Source organism: Malus domestica, chromosome 11 (assembly GCF_042453785.1).
Source record: "Malus domestica chromosome 11, GDT2T_hap1".
NCBI lineage: Eukaryota > Viridiplantae > Streptophyta > Magnoliopsida > Rosales > Rosaceae > Malus > Malus domestica.
Window position 1 is genome coordinate 37294827 of NC_091671.1, and position 13429 is coordinate 37308255.

The 13429-nt window shown below is 36.9% G+C and overlaps 1 protein-coding gene across 1 annotated transcript; it reads right to left on the minus strand.

Moving 5' to 3' along the window:
* Positions 1–8073: 8073 nt before the first annotated feature.
* Positions 8074–11497, minus strand: LOC103448903 (cytochrome P450 CYP72A219-like). Its single transcript, XM_008388162.4, has 5 exons — positions 11191–11497; positions 10488–10705; positions 9550–9794; positions 8813–9200; positions 8074–8631 (listed from the first exon to the last, which is right to left on the minus strand). The coding sequence occupies exons 1-5, from the start codon at positions 11465–11467 to the stop codon at positions 8203–8205; spliced, it is 1557 nt and encodes a 518-aa protein (XP_008386384.3). The 5' UTR covers positions 11468–11497; the 3' UTR covers positions 8074–8202.
* Positions 11498–13429: the final 1932 nt, after the last annotated feature.

The following is a 13429-nucleotide window of genomic DNA, read 5'->3' on the forward strand; positions in this document are numbered from 1 at the left end:
TTGTATCCTATTTTTGTTCTTAAAGTGCTTTTGGGGTTAAGAGTAATCTTCACACATCAATTTTGGATATGATGGATAAAGAGAGATCAGGCATTGAGGGCCATCATCCAAATTTCCAGAACGCCCCTCCTCAAGGAAGTGATCAAGCAATTCAAAGTAGAGATCAAAGCAATTCAAAGCAATCCAAATGGAAGTTTGGATCAAGTGTGTATTAGTGCCAATTCTGAGAGGATGAGGGGGGTTTATGGTCCTAACTTGCAACCGACGTTGAGCTTCTGGAGAAGAACTTATAGGCCCTTTTCTTGTGCATAGAAAGTCCAAGAGAGGCACTATGACGGACATGAAACATGTAGTAAAGGTGGTCACCTCGAAAGGCACAAGATGAAAACTTTTGTAACTTGTTCTTACTTGGTGATGCGATCACCATCACTAGATGTTCATGTCGGTCATACAACTTCGCTTGGACCTTGTCTTTCTATGCACAAGGGACCTATATGTTCTTCTTCACAAGCCATGTCTACTGCGAGTTAGGACCATAAACCACGTTATCCTGTCGGATCCCGCGCTCTAATATCACTTAAATTGCTTGATTATTCCATTCAACTATTAGGGTAAGGTTAAAATTACTGAAATAGCCTAATCGTTATGTCTGAACTTCTTCCAGATTGAATGAGTTAATGAGATAATCCGTCTTTGTATCATATATGAATAACAAGATAACTTTAACTTCAATAAGGGAATTGTTTATGCATACTAAATTTTCTAGTACCACGCAATAATTTTTCCACTGTGAGAACGAGGATCAAATCGTGACAATATCTATATTGTACTATTATTGTCACATGCATATTTGCTTGGACATCTTTCTAGCTTCTTGGGCCTCAACCAAACCCAGTTCAGCAACTTCCATGCCCATCATCAAACCAATTATGTATAGCACTAGGCATACATTGATCGCTGATGACAACATGACTTCCAGTTGCTAATTAGAGAGAGATATACAGAATATAATCCTTTAGAGCTTGAAACCTAAAATTTAAGGCATTAATTAACAATCCAAGACTGAACGCTTAAATTCTAAGCTCTCCGTTTCGATCCAGAGAAATATTATAATCTGATTCTAAAGAAGTGAGATATTCTCGAAGTGTCAGAAAATACATATCTTAATCAAAGAATTTATATGACCCATCTATTTGCCGTAGTATTGCTAGAAATAATTCCATGTATGGATCCCTCGAAATTTGTACAAAACCCGCGCATATGTAGTCTCAATGAGCTAAGGCAAACGTGAAGATGTACTTTTGCAAGACTTTGTTCGACATGATTATGTTGTGAAAATGTGAGTAAGAACTGTAAATAATATTTGGTTTTGTTAGAAAGTGTAGTTCATTTTTACGTTCTAGCAACATGCATAAGCATTTGTCTATCAACATACAATGGTAAGAAAAACTTACCCTAGGGCATACTGTAAGAGTAGCGAAGTGAAGAACAACATCCAAGTGACAGATAAATCAATGGCAGAAATGAATGACATTTGTCAAGAGATTACATAGTCTGTTATAAGGTAATTGGGCAGTTAGGCCTTAGCTTAGTGAGAAAGATTTGTAACAAGATATAACAGCTTTTGTAAAATGATGATGAACTACTGAAAAATACAATACGATCAATTCTCTCTCTCTTTCTCAGCTTAATTCTCTCTCTAATTCTTTCTTCGTTCTTCTACTTTCTTCTACTTTCTGTATCTCTTCTTCAAGGTTTCTGCAATTCTAATATGGTACCAGAGCCATTGGTGAATTCAATGCTTCCGCATACTATCTGATACATATATTTCTTTCTCTCAACCCTCTGATTTGCTGATTCTGTGTGTTTTCTGGGTTTATCAAACTCCTAGTTCTCAAGATACTCGATTTCTACACAATTGCCCACCAACTATTCGATACAAGTTCACAGTGAAGAAATCTCTTGCAAATTGTGAAAATTGTGCAACAATGGTTACCGCAGCTCAATTACAAATTGTGCAATCGCCTATTACGGGTCTCATCTCTATTGTGTCATCTTCTGTTACAGTCAAATTGGATGACTCAAACTATCTTGTATGGAGCTTTCAGATCAATCTTCTGCTAGACAGTCATGGAATTCTCGGTTTTGTTGATGGATCCAAGCAATGTCCTCCACGGTTTCTTGATGAGGCGAATCTTGAAGGAGTTGAAACAGATGCCTACTAGGTTTGGAAAATGCACGATCGTGCACTTATGCAGCTTCTCATAGCTACATTCTCATATACTGCGATTTCTTGTGTTCTTGGTAGTACTAGTTCTCATGCAATGTGGACAAATCTCAAAGTACGGTTCTCTTCAGTTACAAAGTCTACAATTTTCCAGATGAAAGCAGAGCTTCAGAACATACAAAAAAAGTCTGATTCAATATCTGTCTATCTACAAAAATCAAAGATGCTAGAGACCATCTTGTTGCATCCGGTGTTCTATTTGATGATGATGATATAATCATCCTTGCTCTAAAAGGGTTGTCTGCTAATTATAATACATTTCGGTGTGTGATTAGAGGAAGAGAAACTGGGATTTCCTTGAAAGAATTTCGATCACAGCTTCTTGCTGAAGAAGCTATAATTGGACAATCTTGTGAGTCCTCTGTGTCTTTTGGAACTGCAATGGTTGTAAGCACTCAGTCTGAAAAAGGAAAAGCTCTTAGTCTTGATCACAATTCATCTCAATCTCAGGGATTTGATATAGGGTCTTCGAGCCAAGGCTACAATCTCAATAGAGGATCTACTTCTAATGGATATAACTCTGGACAAGGTTCATCTTCTCAATATGGCTCTGGAAATTTTAATGGCAATTATGGCAATTCCTTTTCTTCTAGGGGATACAAAGGGCCAAACTATAGAGGGAAAGGAAGAGGTAAGTTTCAATATAACAATGGTTCCAGATTTCACTCTCTACCATACAACTCTAGTCCTGGAATTCTTGGGGCTTAAAAAAGGTTTTTCAACACACATGTCCTGATCATCCAAATGAGATTCCTACTTGTCAAATCTGTGCAAAAAAAGGTCATGTGGTTGCAGATTGTTTTCAAAGGCATAATATACCTACTGCTGGACATGGGGCAGTTATTCAATGTCAAATTTGTTGGAAGTTTGGGCACTCTGATACCCAGTGCTATCACAAGACCAACTTTGCATACCAAGGAAGACCACCCTCAGTTAATCTTACTGCGATGCAAGCATGTCATACTCCTTCTGCACCACCTGAACAGTTTTGGGTTGCGGATACTGGTGCCACATCTCATATGACTTCAGAGCTTGCAAATCTTGATTTGGCTACTCAATATCAAGGCACAGATACAATAACCACTGCGAGTGATGCAGGTTTGACAATTTCTAGTATTGGTACATCTACACTGCAAGCTCCTACTCAGACACTTCAATTGCAAAATGTGTTGCATGTTCCTAAATTATCACAGCACTTATTGTCCATATATCAACTCTGCAAGGATAATCAATGTAGATTCATATGTGATGATATTTCCTTTTGGGTTCAGGACAAAATCACAGGGAAAATCCTACTCAAGGGACTGTGTAAAGCTGGCTATTACCCCATTCTGTTTAAATCTCCACAGAAGACACTACCTGCATCATCCACATTACATGCATGCTATCTAGCTAAACCAGTTACTACAAGCTTATGGCATCAACAATTAGGGCATCCCTCAAACACAGTCACTTCTGCAATGTTGCAACACACCAACGCTCCTGCATTCACAGATACATGTCCAACAATTTGTACTCCTTGTTTGCAAGGCAAATTTACAAAGTTGCCTTTTTCTTTTCCTGCAAAAGTCTGTAACCCCATTAGAGGTGATTCATAGTGATGTTTGGGGACCTACCCCTGTGTTGTCTTTTGAAGGGTATAGGTACTATGTTAGTTTCATTGATGAATGTACTCGATACACATGGATTTTTCCACTGAGAAATAAAGCAGAAGTGTTTCAAATACTTGTTAAGTTTCATGCCTTCTTAAGTACTCAATTTTCTGCCCATATTAAAACCTTCCAAAGTGATGGTGAATATACAAGTCATCAATTTCAACACTTTCTAGCATCCAAAGGCATTTTACATCAAAAATCTTGCCCATACACTCTAGAGCAAAATGGATTGGCCGAAGGGAAACACATGCATATTCTAGAAACTACCATCACATTATTGCACACAGCTAAACTTCCATCCAAGTTCTGGTTTTTTGCTTGTTCAACAACCATCTATTTGATAAACAAAATGCCTAGTATTTCTCTCAAAATGCAATCCCCTTACAAGTTGTTATTTGGTTAACCTCCAACCCTTACACATCTAAAAATATTTAGATGTGCCTGTTATCTTTTATTAAAACCTTACAATAGCTCTAAACTTTAACCCAAAACAACAACTTGTATATTTTTGGTATATGCAGAAAACTACAAAGGGTTTCTCTGTCTAGATGGGATCACAAACAAGGTTTATATCTCTAGGCATGTTCTTTTTGATGAAACACAATTTCCATATTCCACCACACCATTTGCTATACCTCAGTTGATCCAACCACCATCCAAGTCATAACTTCCTTTATCTGCATCATCCATACCATCAGTATCATTGCATAATCAAGTTACATTACCATCATCTCATCTTCACTCATCTTCATCTCGAGCTTCAGAGTCCTTGAATCCAATATCATTTAGTGCGACAGATTCCTTGACTACATCTACAGCCTCAGAGTTATTGGAAACACAATCATGTAGTGCTTCAGCATCTATTTCAACACCCTTACTACATCATTCAGCTACACAATTATCTTCTTCACCTACAGAATCTAGCCACCATGACTTTACACAGGTCCCTATCCCTGATGATCCTGATTTCCAACAAGACCAACTAATTGTTGATCTTCTTATACATATGAATTTGCATCCAATGCATACCAGGTCCAAAAGTGGCATTGTCAAAAGAAAGGTTTATTCTGCATCAGTGGCTATCAACTCATTACAACTTGAACAAAAAACATTCAAAGCGGCTGCAAAAATACCAGAGTGGTCGTCTGCAATGCAAGAGGAAATTGCTGTTCTACATTCTCAACAAACATGGTCTCTTATTCTTCTCCCACCCCATAAAAATCTTGTTGGTTGTAAGTGGGTGTATAGAATCAAACGAAATGCATATGGTTCGATATCTAGATATAAAGCACGGCTTGTTGCAAAGGGTTACAGTTAAGAGGAGGGCATTGATTATGGTGAAACATTCAATCTGGTGGTCAAACCAACAACCATTAGATTGATTCTAGCATTGGCAGCTCAGTTTAAATGGACTCTTAGACAACTGGATGTTAAAAATGCATTCTTGCATGGTTTACTCCACGAAGAGGTGTATATGGAACAACCTCAAGGCTTTCAAAGTTCTAATCATCCATTCAATTATGTATGCAAGCTTCAAAAATCACTATATGGTCTGAAACAAGCTCCTCGAGCTTGGAATGAGAGGTTCACAAGTTTTCTGCCAGGATTGGGATTTAAACAGTCTTACGCAGATTCTTCTTTATTTGTTAAACACACATCACAGGGTAAGATTGTTCTGTTGCTCTATGTTGATGATATGATCTTAACAGGCAGTGATCCTAAGTTGGTTTCTGATGTTATTGCTGATCTCACAAAGGAATTTGACATGAAGGATTTGGGTATTTTACACTACTTCTTAGGCCTACAGATTTAATACACTTCTGATGGCTTATTTGTCTTTCAGTCAAAAAATACACAGTAGTTAATTGATAAAGTTGATCTTCAAGATTGCAAACCGTGTGCTACTCCTTGTCTTCCCTATCACAGATTGCTAAAAGATGATGGGATACCTTATCACAGTCCTGACCAGTATCAAAGTATTGTTGGAGCATTGCAATATCTCACATTTACTCGCCCTGATATTGCTTTTTCAGTTAATCAAGCTTGTCAATTTATGCACAATCCTATGGAATCATATGTTATTGCAGTAAAACGAATCATCAGGTATCTCAAAGGCACTTCGGAGTATGGTATTCAATTTCGATCAGGACCAATCTATCTACAATCATATAGTGATGCTGATTGAGCTGGAGATCCAAATGACAGAAGATTTACATCTGGTTTCATTGTGTTTCTTGGTTCCAATCCAATTTCATGGACTTCGAAGAAGTAAAATACTGTTTCTAGGTCTTCCACAAAAGCTGAATATAGGGCTCTTGCTATCACTGCAGCTGAGCTTGCCTGGATAAGACAATTATTTTGTGATCTTCACATTCCATTACACTTGCCTCCTATGATTCATTGTGACAACGTTTCTGCTATTGCTCTATCTACAAATCCAGTGTTTCATGCTAAGTCTAAACATATTGAGATCGATTACCATTTTGTGAGAGAATGAGTAACAAGAGGAAATCTCCAGATTCAATATGTTTCCTCATCTAATCAATCTGCTGACATATTAACTAAAGGGCTGTCTGCTCCATTGTTTTAGTTGCATTGTGGAAATCTCATGCTTTGTTCCTACAAGTATGAGATTGAGGGGGGATGTAAGAGTAGTGAAGTGAAGAACAACATCCAAGTGACATATAAATCAATGGCAGAAATGAATGACACTTGTCAAGAGATTACATAGTCTGTTATAAGGTAGTAGGGCAGTTAGGCCTTAGCTTAGTGAGAAAGATTTGTAACAAGATATAACAACTTTTGTAAAACGATGATGAACTATTGAAAAATACAATACGATCAATTCTCTCTCTCTTTCTTAGCTTAATTCTCTCTCTAATTCTTTATTCATTCTTCTACTTTCGTCTACTTTCTTCTACTTTCTGTATCTCTTCTTCAAGGTTTCTACAGTTCTAATACATACCATGCATAAGATCAAAATGTTTCTTTTTAGCGTGAATATCATCAAAATGTTGCACCCAAATAAAAAAAGAGAATATCATCAAAATGTATGATCAATTTGGTTTTATTTTATTAAGTTGTCAAATATTTTAAGCATTTGGATCCAAACTAATATAATCTTGTGGCTAATATGCATTTGGCATTCACATGTTCCCAAAATTGGGACCTTATTAGGAGAGTAGGACTGCACACCATTATTGGTTGAATGAACTTTTGTAATGTGGAAACTGGGAAAGTTACTGTCTTAAGAATATTGAGAATGAATTACACATTGATGAGAGAAGAGACCTTGCATGAGTTTATAAATAAGTTGGATTACTTCTTATATTACCAATTAGTTTTATGGTAAAAACCTAACTTCTTCATGAGATTTATCTTATTTGTTTATACTTGTATTTTTAGTCATTTCTTATTTTGGTTGGACTTCTATTTACTTTTCACACACCTTTTTAATTTTCGACCGTCGGATCGGATGAATTGAAGAAGATCAACGGACATAAATTATCAAGGGGTGTGTGAGAAGTAAAATGAGGTGTGTGGATAACACACCCAATGAAACATAAGGTGATCACCTTGAGAGGCACACGTTGAAACCTTTGTACTTGTTCTTTTTCTTATTTGGTGATGCGATCACCATTACTAGATGTTTCATGTCCATCATACTGTTTCTCTTGGACCTTGACTTTCTGTGCACAAGGGATCTACAAGTTCTTCAAAAACTCTGTCTCGGCCGCGAGTTAGGACCGTAAAACACATCATCCTCTTGGATGTAGCGCTCTAATATCACTTGAATTGCTTGATTATTCCATTCAACTATTCAGGTTTATATACAAGTCTTGATTCCTGAAGTAGGAAAACTAAACTGGCAGGGTTGATTTTATACCATGATTGTAGTGGTTTAAAATCTTGGATGGTTTTAAATATTTCAGTTCTACCTGCTTTTCTTCTTAATTAGGAACAATTCTAAGGTTTGGAACGAATTGTTCCAAACCATTAATTATTTATATATTATAATATATTAAGATACTCCTTTAAAATATTTAACATTTTATATTTTTATATAACGATATATTTACTAAATAAATTGGCATCGAATATCAATTTATATAAAAGCTAGTGCAGAAAATATCGTTTGAAAGATCAAGTTCTCATACAAATCAAAACATTACACAAACATTTTATTGAAGTGCTAATTATTACATGTTATTTATATGGAAATATGAGAAGCATTACAACTAACAAAGTTGAACTTGAGTCCTAGATTTTTTGAAAAATGATTGGAGTACCATATTGTGGTTCAAGAGTGAGAATGTTTGAAGGAGAATGTCTGTAGGCTGGAGAAAGCTCAAACGTAAAGCGCTGTAAAATCATCGTTATAATCGTTTTCACTTCAATCATCGCGAAGTTTTGTCCAATGCACGTCCTGGGACCTGTGCTAAATGGAAAGAATGCTGCTACTTGATTCTTTGTTGCCTTTGAGATCCCTTCAGAAAACCTCTCAGGTTTGAATTCGTGGACATCGTCACCCCAGATTTCTTTGTCATGATGAACAAAAAGGATTGGCACTGCAAGCTGCGTACCAGGTGGTAGAGAAATATCTCCTAGTTTCGTCTCCTTCGTGATCTCTCGGATCGTGAAACTAACTGATGGGTACAACCTAAGAACCTCGTACAGGATCATGTTCACCTGAAGGAGATATTTGGGACTTATGTACATTTTGAGTTGTCTCACAGAAATATTTATGAACTATATGGATAGATGGACCGACGATAATGAACGACATTGATTAGATTGCAAAAATGTAGTAGGTGATTCAGGTTAAGATTTTAAGAAAACAAAAAACATGGTAATAAGAGAGAATACTTACAATTTTCAAGCACTTTAACCCAGCATAGTCTGGTTTGTTGTTCTTAAAGATCGTCACAACCTCTTCTCTCGCACGCATTTGCCAATCTTGATATTTTCCCAATAGCACTAATGTCCAGTTAATCAAATCTCTGGTCGTTTCTTCTCCAGCTAAGTAGAATAATTTGCACTCTTCTATCACTTCTTCGATACTCATCCCGACATCCTTGTCATTGGCATGCTCTTGAATCTCGTTGAAATTGGATTTCAGAAGTATACCCAACAAGTCATCTTCAGTGGCTTCTCCTGCTCTCATTGCCTTCTCTCTTTTGTTAATTATTCCCCTTAACAAAGTATCCATTTCCTTGGCGATCTGTTTCATCCTCCTGTTCATTTTAGTTGGTAGAAACCTGGACATTGATGATTATGTTGCAGCTCTTAGTAAAGGTCGTACATTGATGATTATGTTGCAGCTCTTAGTAAATTGTCAAATTTATAATCTAAAACTAGGTTTTCCTTGTGGTTTTCTTTTATAATGAATTTAGTAAGAGAACTGATTTCCGCTCTCCTTTTGACCTCTGCACTGATCTGTTTAATCATGTCCCTTGATTCTCATTTGGCTTACTCAATCACTAAAAAAAAAGATGGGGAGGGCAAGAGGTGAAAATGGGGGTGATTTCTCTAGTTTCACTTGTGTCTAGACAATGCTGTATTGATATTCAAATGCATACACACTTCGTAGACAAAGTTTGAGTTCACCTGAAAAATGGTATGTAGACCGAGTCCAGAACTATGCGTATAAAAGCAGCTTGTTCCTTTTGGAGCTGGAAAAACCTTTGTCCCTCTTCAAAGTTACAACCAAATGCAGCCCGAGAAATCACATCGCCCGCAAAAGCACAAAGATAAGGCCACACATCCACTTCACAAGTCCCCTTTGATGAGAAAAGCATCTCCCATTTGCTCAACATGTTTTCAGAAGCAGCATGAAATGCAGGTAACATATCCTATGTAACAATGTGGTGATACAAACAGAACTGGGTTTAGCATCGAAAAGACATGAAGAAATCCTTCTCTGAAACTTGGTTTTTGAAAGTACATGTTCTTCAAATCCCATGCCAAAACTATTATGTTTACATATTGGTTATGTCCTCAATTTATTTGTGGTGAATAAAAGTGAGACCAAGATATTGCTTATTTACAAAGATTATGTATGACAAAATTCTTGGTTAAGGTAAATCAATTGTAAGACTAACATAAACTAAATTAGCTTAATACATATGCAAACTGTTATTAGTGTACGATAAAAGAAAATAAACGTGCAAAAAATTGAATTTTTTTCCTCTTAGTGTCAAGGACTCAACATGGAACATGTCACATGTAGTTTCGGAGCTGTAGCGTCCCATGTTTCTTTAAGGGCATCTCCTCTACACTGTCAACATTTATGGTCCTTTTGAAAATATGCAGGGGAGCAATACCTCTTTCCATCTAGTCTTTGAATTAACTATTACTTCCATAACTTTGAAATTTCTCAATCTCTGAATATGAGGAGATTCTTAACTTTCTTAGCTGTTTGCAAGAATATATCCACGTTTCTCTGCCTCTTACATAACGTAATTAGACAACATGACATGAGAGATAGAGAGAGGAAGTAGACATATCATTCCCATGAATCCCATGCAAAAATGAGAAATACTTACCTTCATCTTTTCAACGTGGAAAGCTGGGTTGATAATCCTTCTATGTTTGACCCATTTGTCACCCTCGTGGCCTACGAGGCCAGTCGCAAGTAATGAGATGAGTGGGTTTGAATGTGGCTTCTCATACACCCTATACTTTGTAAAAGCTTCCCTCATTAATTCAGCATCAAACAGGATCACACTCGGCATTGGGCCAAGCCAAACGAAAGATTTTCTCCCTGCAAATTAATTTTGGGCAATTAGTAAGCACACAGTTTGAAATTTGTATCAACCTTAGGGGGCTCTCGCAAATCTAAAACTTCAAAATTTTTATAGGACTCTCACAAACAAGTCCTTTTTAATTTTTTGTAGTAACGATATTAGATGAAGGAAGGATAAAGTCTAAGATCTCAGGTACGACCGTAAATGCTTGAACTTTAAATCCCTTGACACAACTAAAATTTTAAAACTCTCTTTCGTGATTAAAAACACAAAGTATATCAAAATATAGGTAGGAACCTCCAGACACAATTGTTACACCTATCTATTATCACACATGACGTTACCAATTAATAGTTAAGAGTTTCCTTTTTATAGTTTGATTCTTGAAATATTCGCATTAATAATTATATATTCTTGTATTTCTTTTTACTTTTTGTAATTAACAGGGTAAATATTAATTAGTAACGTGAACATATGTAGATCCAAAATTAGAGAAGTGTACCGTATTTGTTGAAGATATCATGGAGCAGAGGTAGAACATAAGGCACAATGTCATGTGAGAGCTCCATGGGCTTTGATAGTGCCGCTTTGGTCATCTTGGAGTTGTCATTCAAGTCTCCAATCAAGAGCCTGTAAGAATTTCCAGAAAGACCTTGCTGCCTTAGGTGCCTCTCAAACTTCTTCGGCTTCAACCAAATCCAGTTCACTACTTTCCACCCCAATGCTATTAACCCCACACAAACAATGGAGACGACCATGGAGCTGACTGAGAATTCCATTTTCTTGGAAGTCGACACTATGAGAAAGAGTATGGAGTCAAAGACTCTTAAATAAGAAGGTGATGGCATCGTGGCCGGCCAACTAAATTTTAAATGTCGGGATGTCATCCTTCCTTAAAATTTTGGAGTGTCATTTATTTTTAATTTTTAAGTGCAAAAGTTTGTCACGAAGCGTTTATTTTAGTTTTAATTGTCAGGATGTGAAAAGAATTTTTTAAGTATGAGTAGTCAAGCGATACTATACATGTGATAATTCAAGTGGAAGAAGTGACTCTTTTCCATGTCATTCCACTTCTTTATAACATATGGAGTATCCGTTTGGATAATAAGCACTTAAAAATTTTCTTCTAGATGTGCTAGTCTTGAAGGGTATTTGGGGTCCATAAAAGGGAGGGGATCCTAGGGATCCTCATATCCTAGCCGTTCATTGTACATTGTGCTGCTAGTTTTTGTCAGCTACTATTTGTGTTTAATTTTAAATAAAAAAAAACAAATAATCTTTGACTGTACTATACACGATGAATGGTTAAGATGTGAAGATCATTAAGATTCTCACAAAATGAATCCAGATGGGATCCAGTTCCTCCATAAAAACTTTGGAGTATTGTTTACGTGAAATAATGTGCAAAAGTTGTAATTGTGTGTTCATTTTATTTTTAATTGGTAAAAACAATCTATTCAAAAATAAAAGTGACAAATATGAGTTAGAGTAGTTGGCTATAACATTTTATATGTTTTCTTTCTTTTCGTGTTTGAATTTTCTTTCACATAAATAAGAATAGTTTAGATAAAATAGTTGTCTTACGAAAACTAGCTTAAATAAAATTGTCCTCTTGTCAAAACGATTTTCTTTGGGCAAAATGGTAACGTTAATTGACGTGGTTCTTCGTACCCAAAAAAATCAGGAAAGGGATCCTCTCCGGCTTTAAATTTCCCACCACATTATGCAAAGCTATTAATGGGGATATGAGCAGTTTTTGGTGGGGAGATTGTGTGGACAAGAAGAAGATTTATTGGAGCAGCTGGGGAAGTTTATGCAACCCCAAGTCTGAAGGAGGACTAGGATTTAGAGATATTGAAAGTTTCAATGATGCTCTTCTTGGGAAGCAGTGTTGGAGAATCATTTGCAACCCCGACGCTCTATGGGTCAAAATTCTTAAGGCACGTTACTTTCCAAATTGTGACTTCCTTCAAGCTACCCGAGGTTCATGTCCTTCATGGGCTTGGGTTAGCCTTTTGGAGGGTAGAAAAATGCTGGAAAATGGTGCTTTGTGGCAAATTGGTAATGGTGAAACTGTGAAGGTATGGAATGACAACTGGCTACCCGATATGGATAGACGGAAGCCCACTTCTAAAGCAATTCTACTGGGACGTGCTCCATCTCTTGTGTGTGACTTGCTTGGGAGAGACGACTCAACGTGGAATTTGAGTATATATGAGCATCTGCTAAAGGATGATGATATGAGTCTGATTCGTGCTATCCCGCTTTACTTGTTGGATAGCCCGGATCATCTTATTTGGCCTTGGACGAAAGATGGTGCGTACACAGTGAAGAGTGGTTACTTTTGGGCTATCAAATTTAAAAATCAAAGTACTATTGTCCACCAACACTCTTCTCATGAAGTTGACAAGAAAATATGGAAGTTTGTTTGGAGTGTGAATTTACTTCCCAAGATTTGCAACTTTCTGTGGCGAGCTATATCTTCTTTTCTCCCAACCAAGTTGATCCTATCTCGAAGACATCTTGCAAACAACCCGTGCTACCCTATTTTCCTAGTTGATGACGAGTCGATTGAACACATGCTGCTGCTTTGTCCATGGACTAGGCCGGTGTGGTTTGGCTATCTTTTGAGCTACTTACCGAGCCCACAGTGTATAACCAAGTTTGATAAATGGTTTTTAGGGATGATTGAATCTACTACGGCACCCGACCGTAATCAGCTCATTATTGTTCTTGGAATT

What these genes read in the sequence shown, in the direction of transcription:
- LOC103448903 (XM_008388162.4), bottom strand. Translation starts at nt 11,467, where the DNA reads ATGGAATTCTCAGTCAGCTCCATGGTCGTCTCCATTGTTTGTGTGGGG. An exon ending in TCCACGTTGAAAAGATGAAG is followed by an intron (nt 9,795 to 10,487) that starts GTAAGTATTTCT and finishes ATTGTTACATAG; the next exon opens with GATATGTTACCTGCATTTCA. An exon ending in GTCTACATACCATTTTTCAG is followed by an intron (nt 9,201 to 9,549) that starts GTGAACTCAAAC and finishes ATCAATGTCCAG; the next exon opens with GTTTCTACCAACTAAAATGA.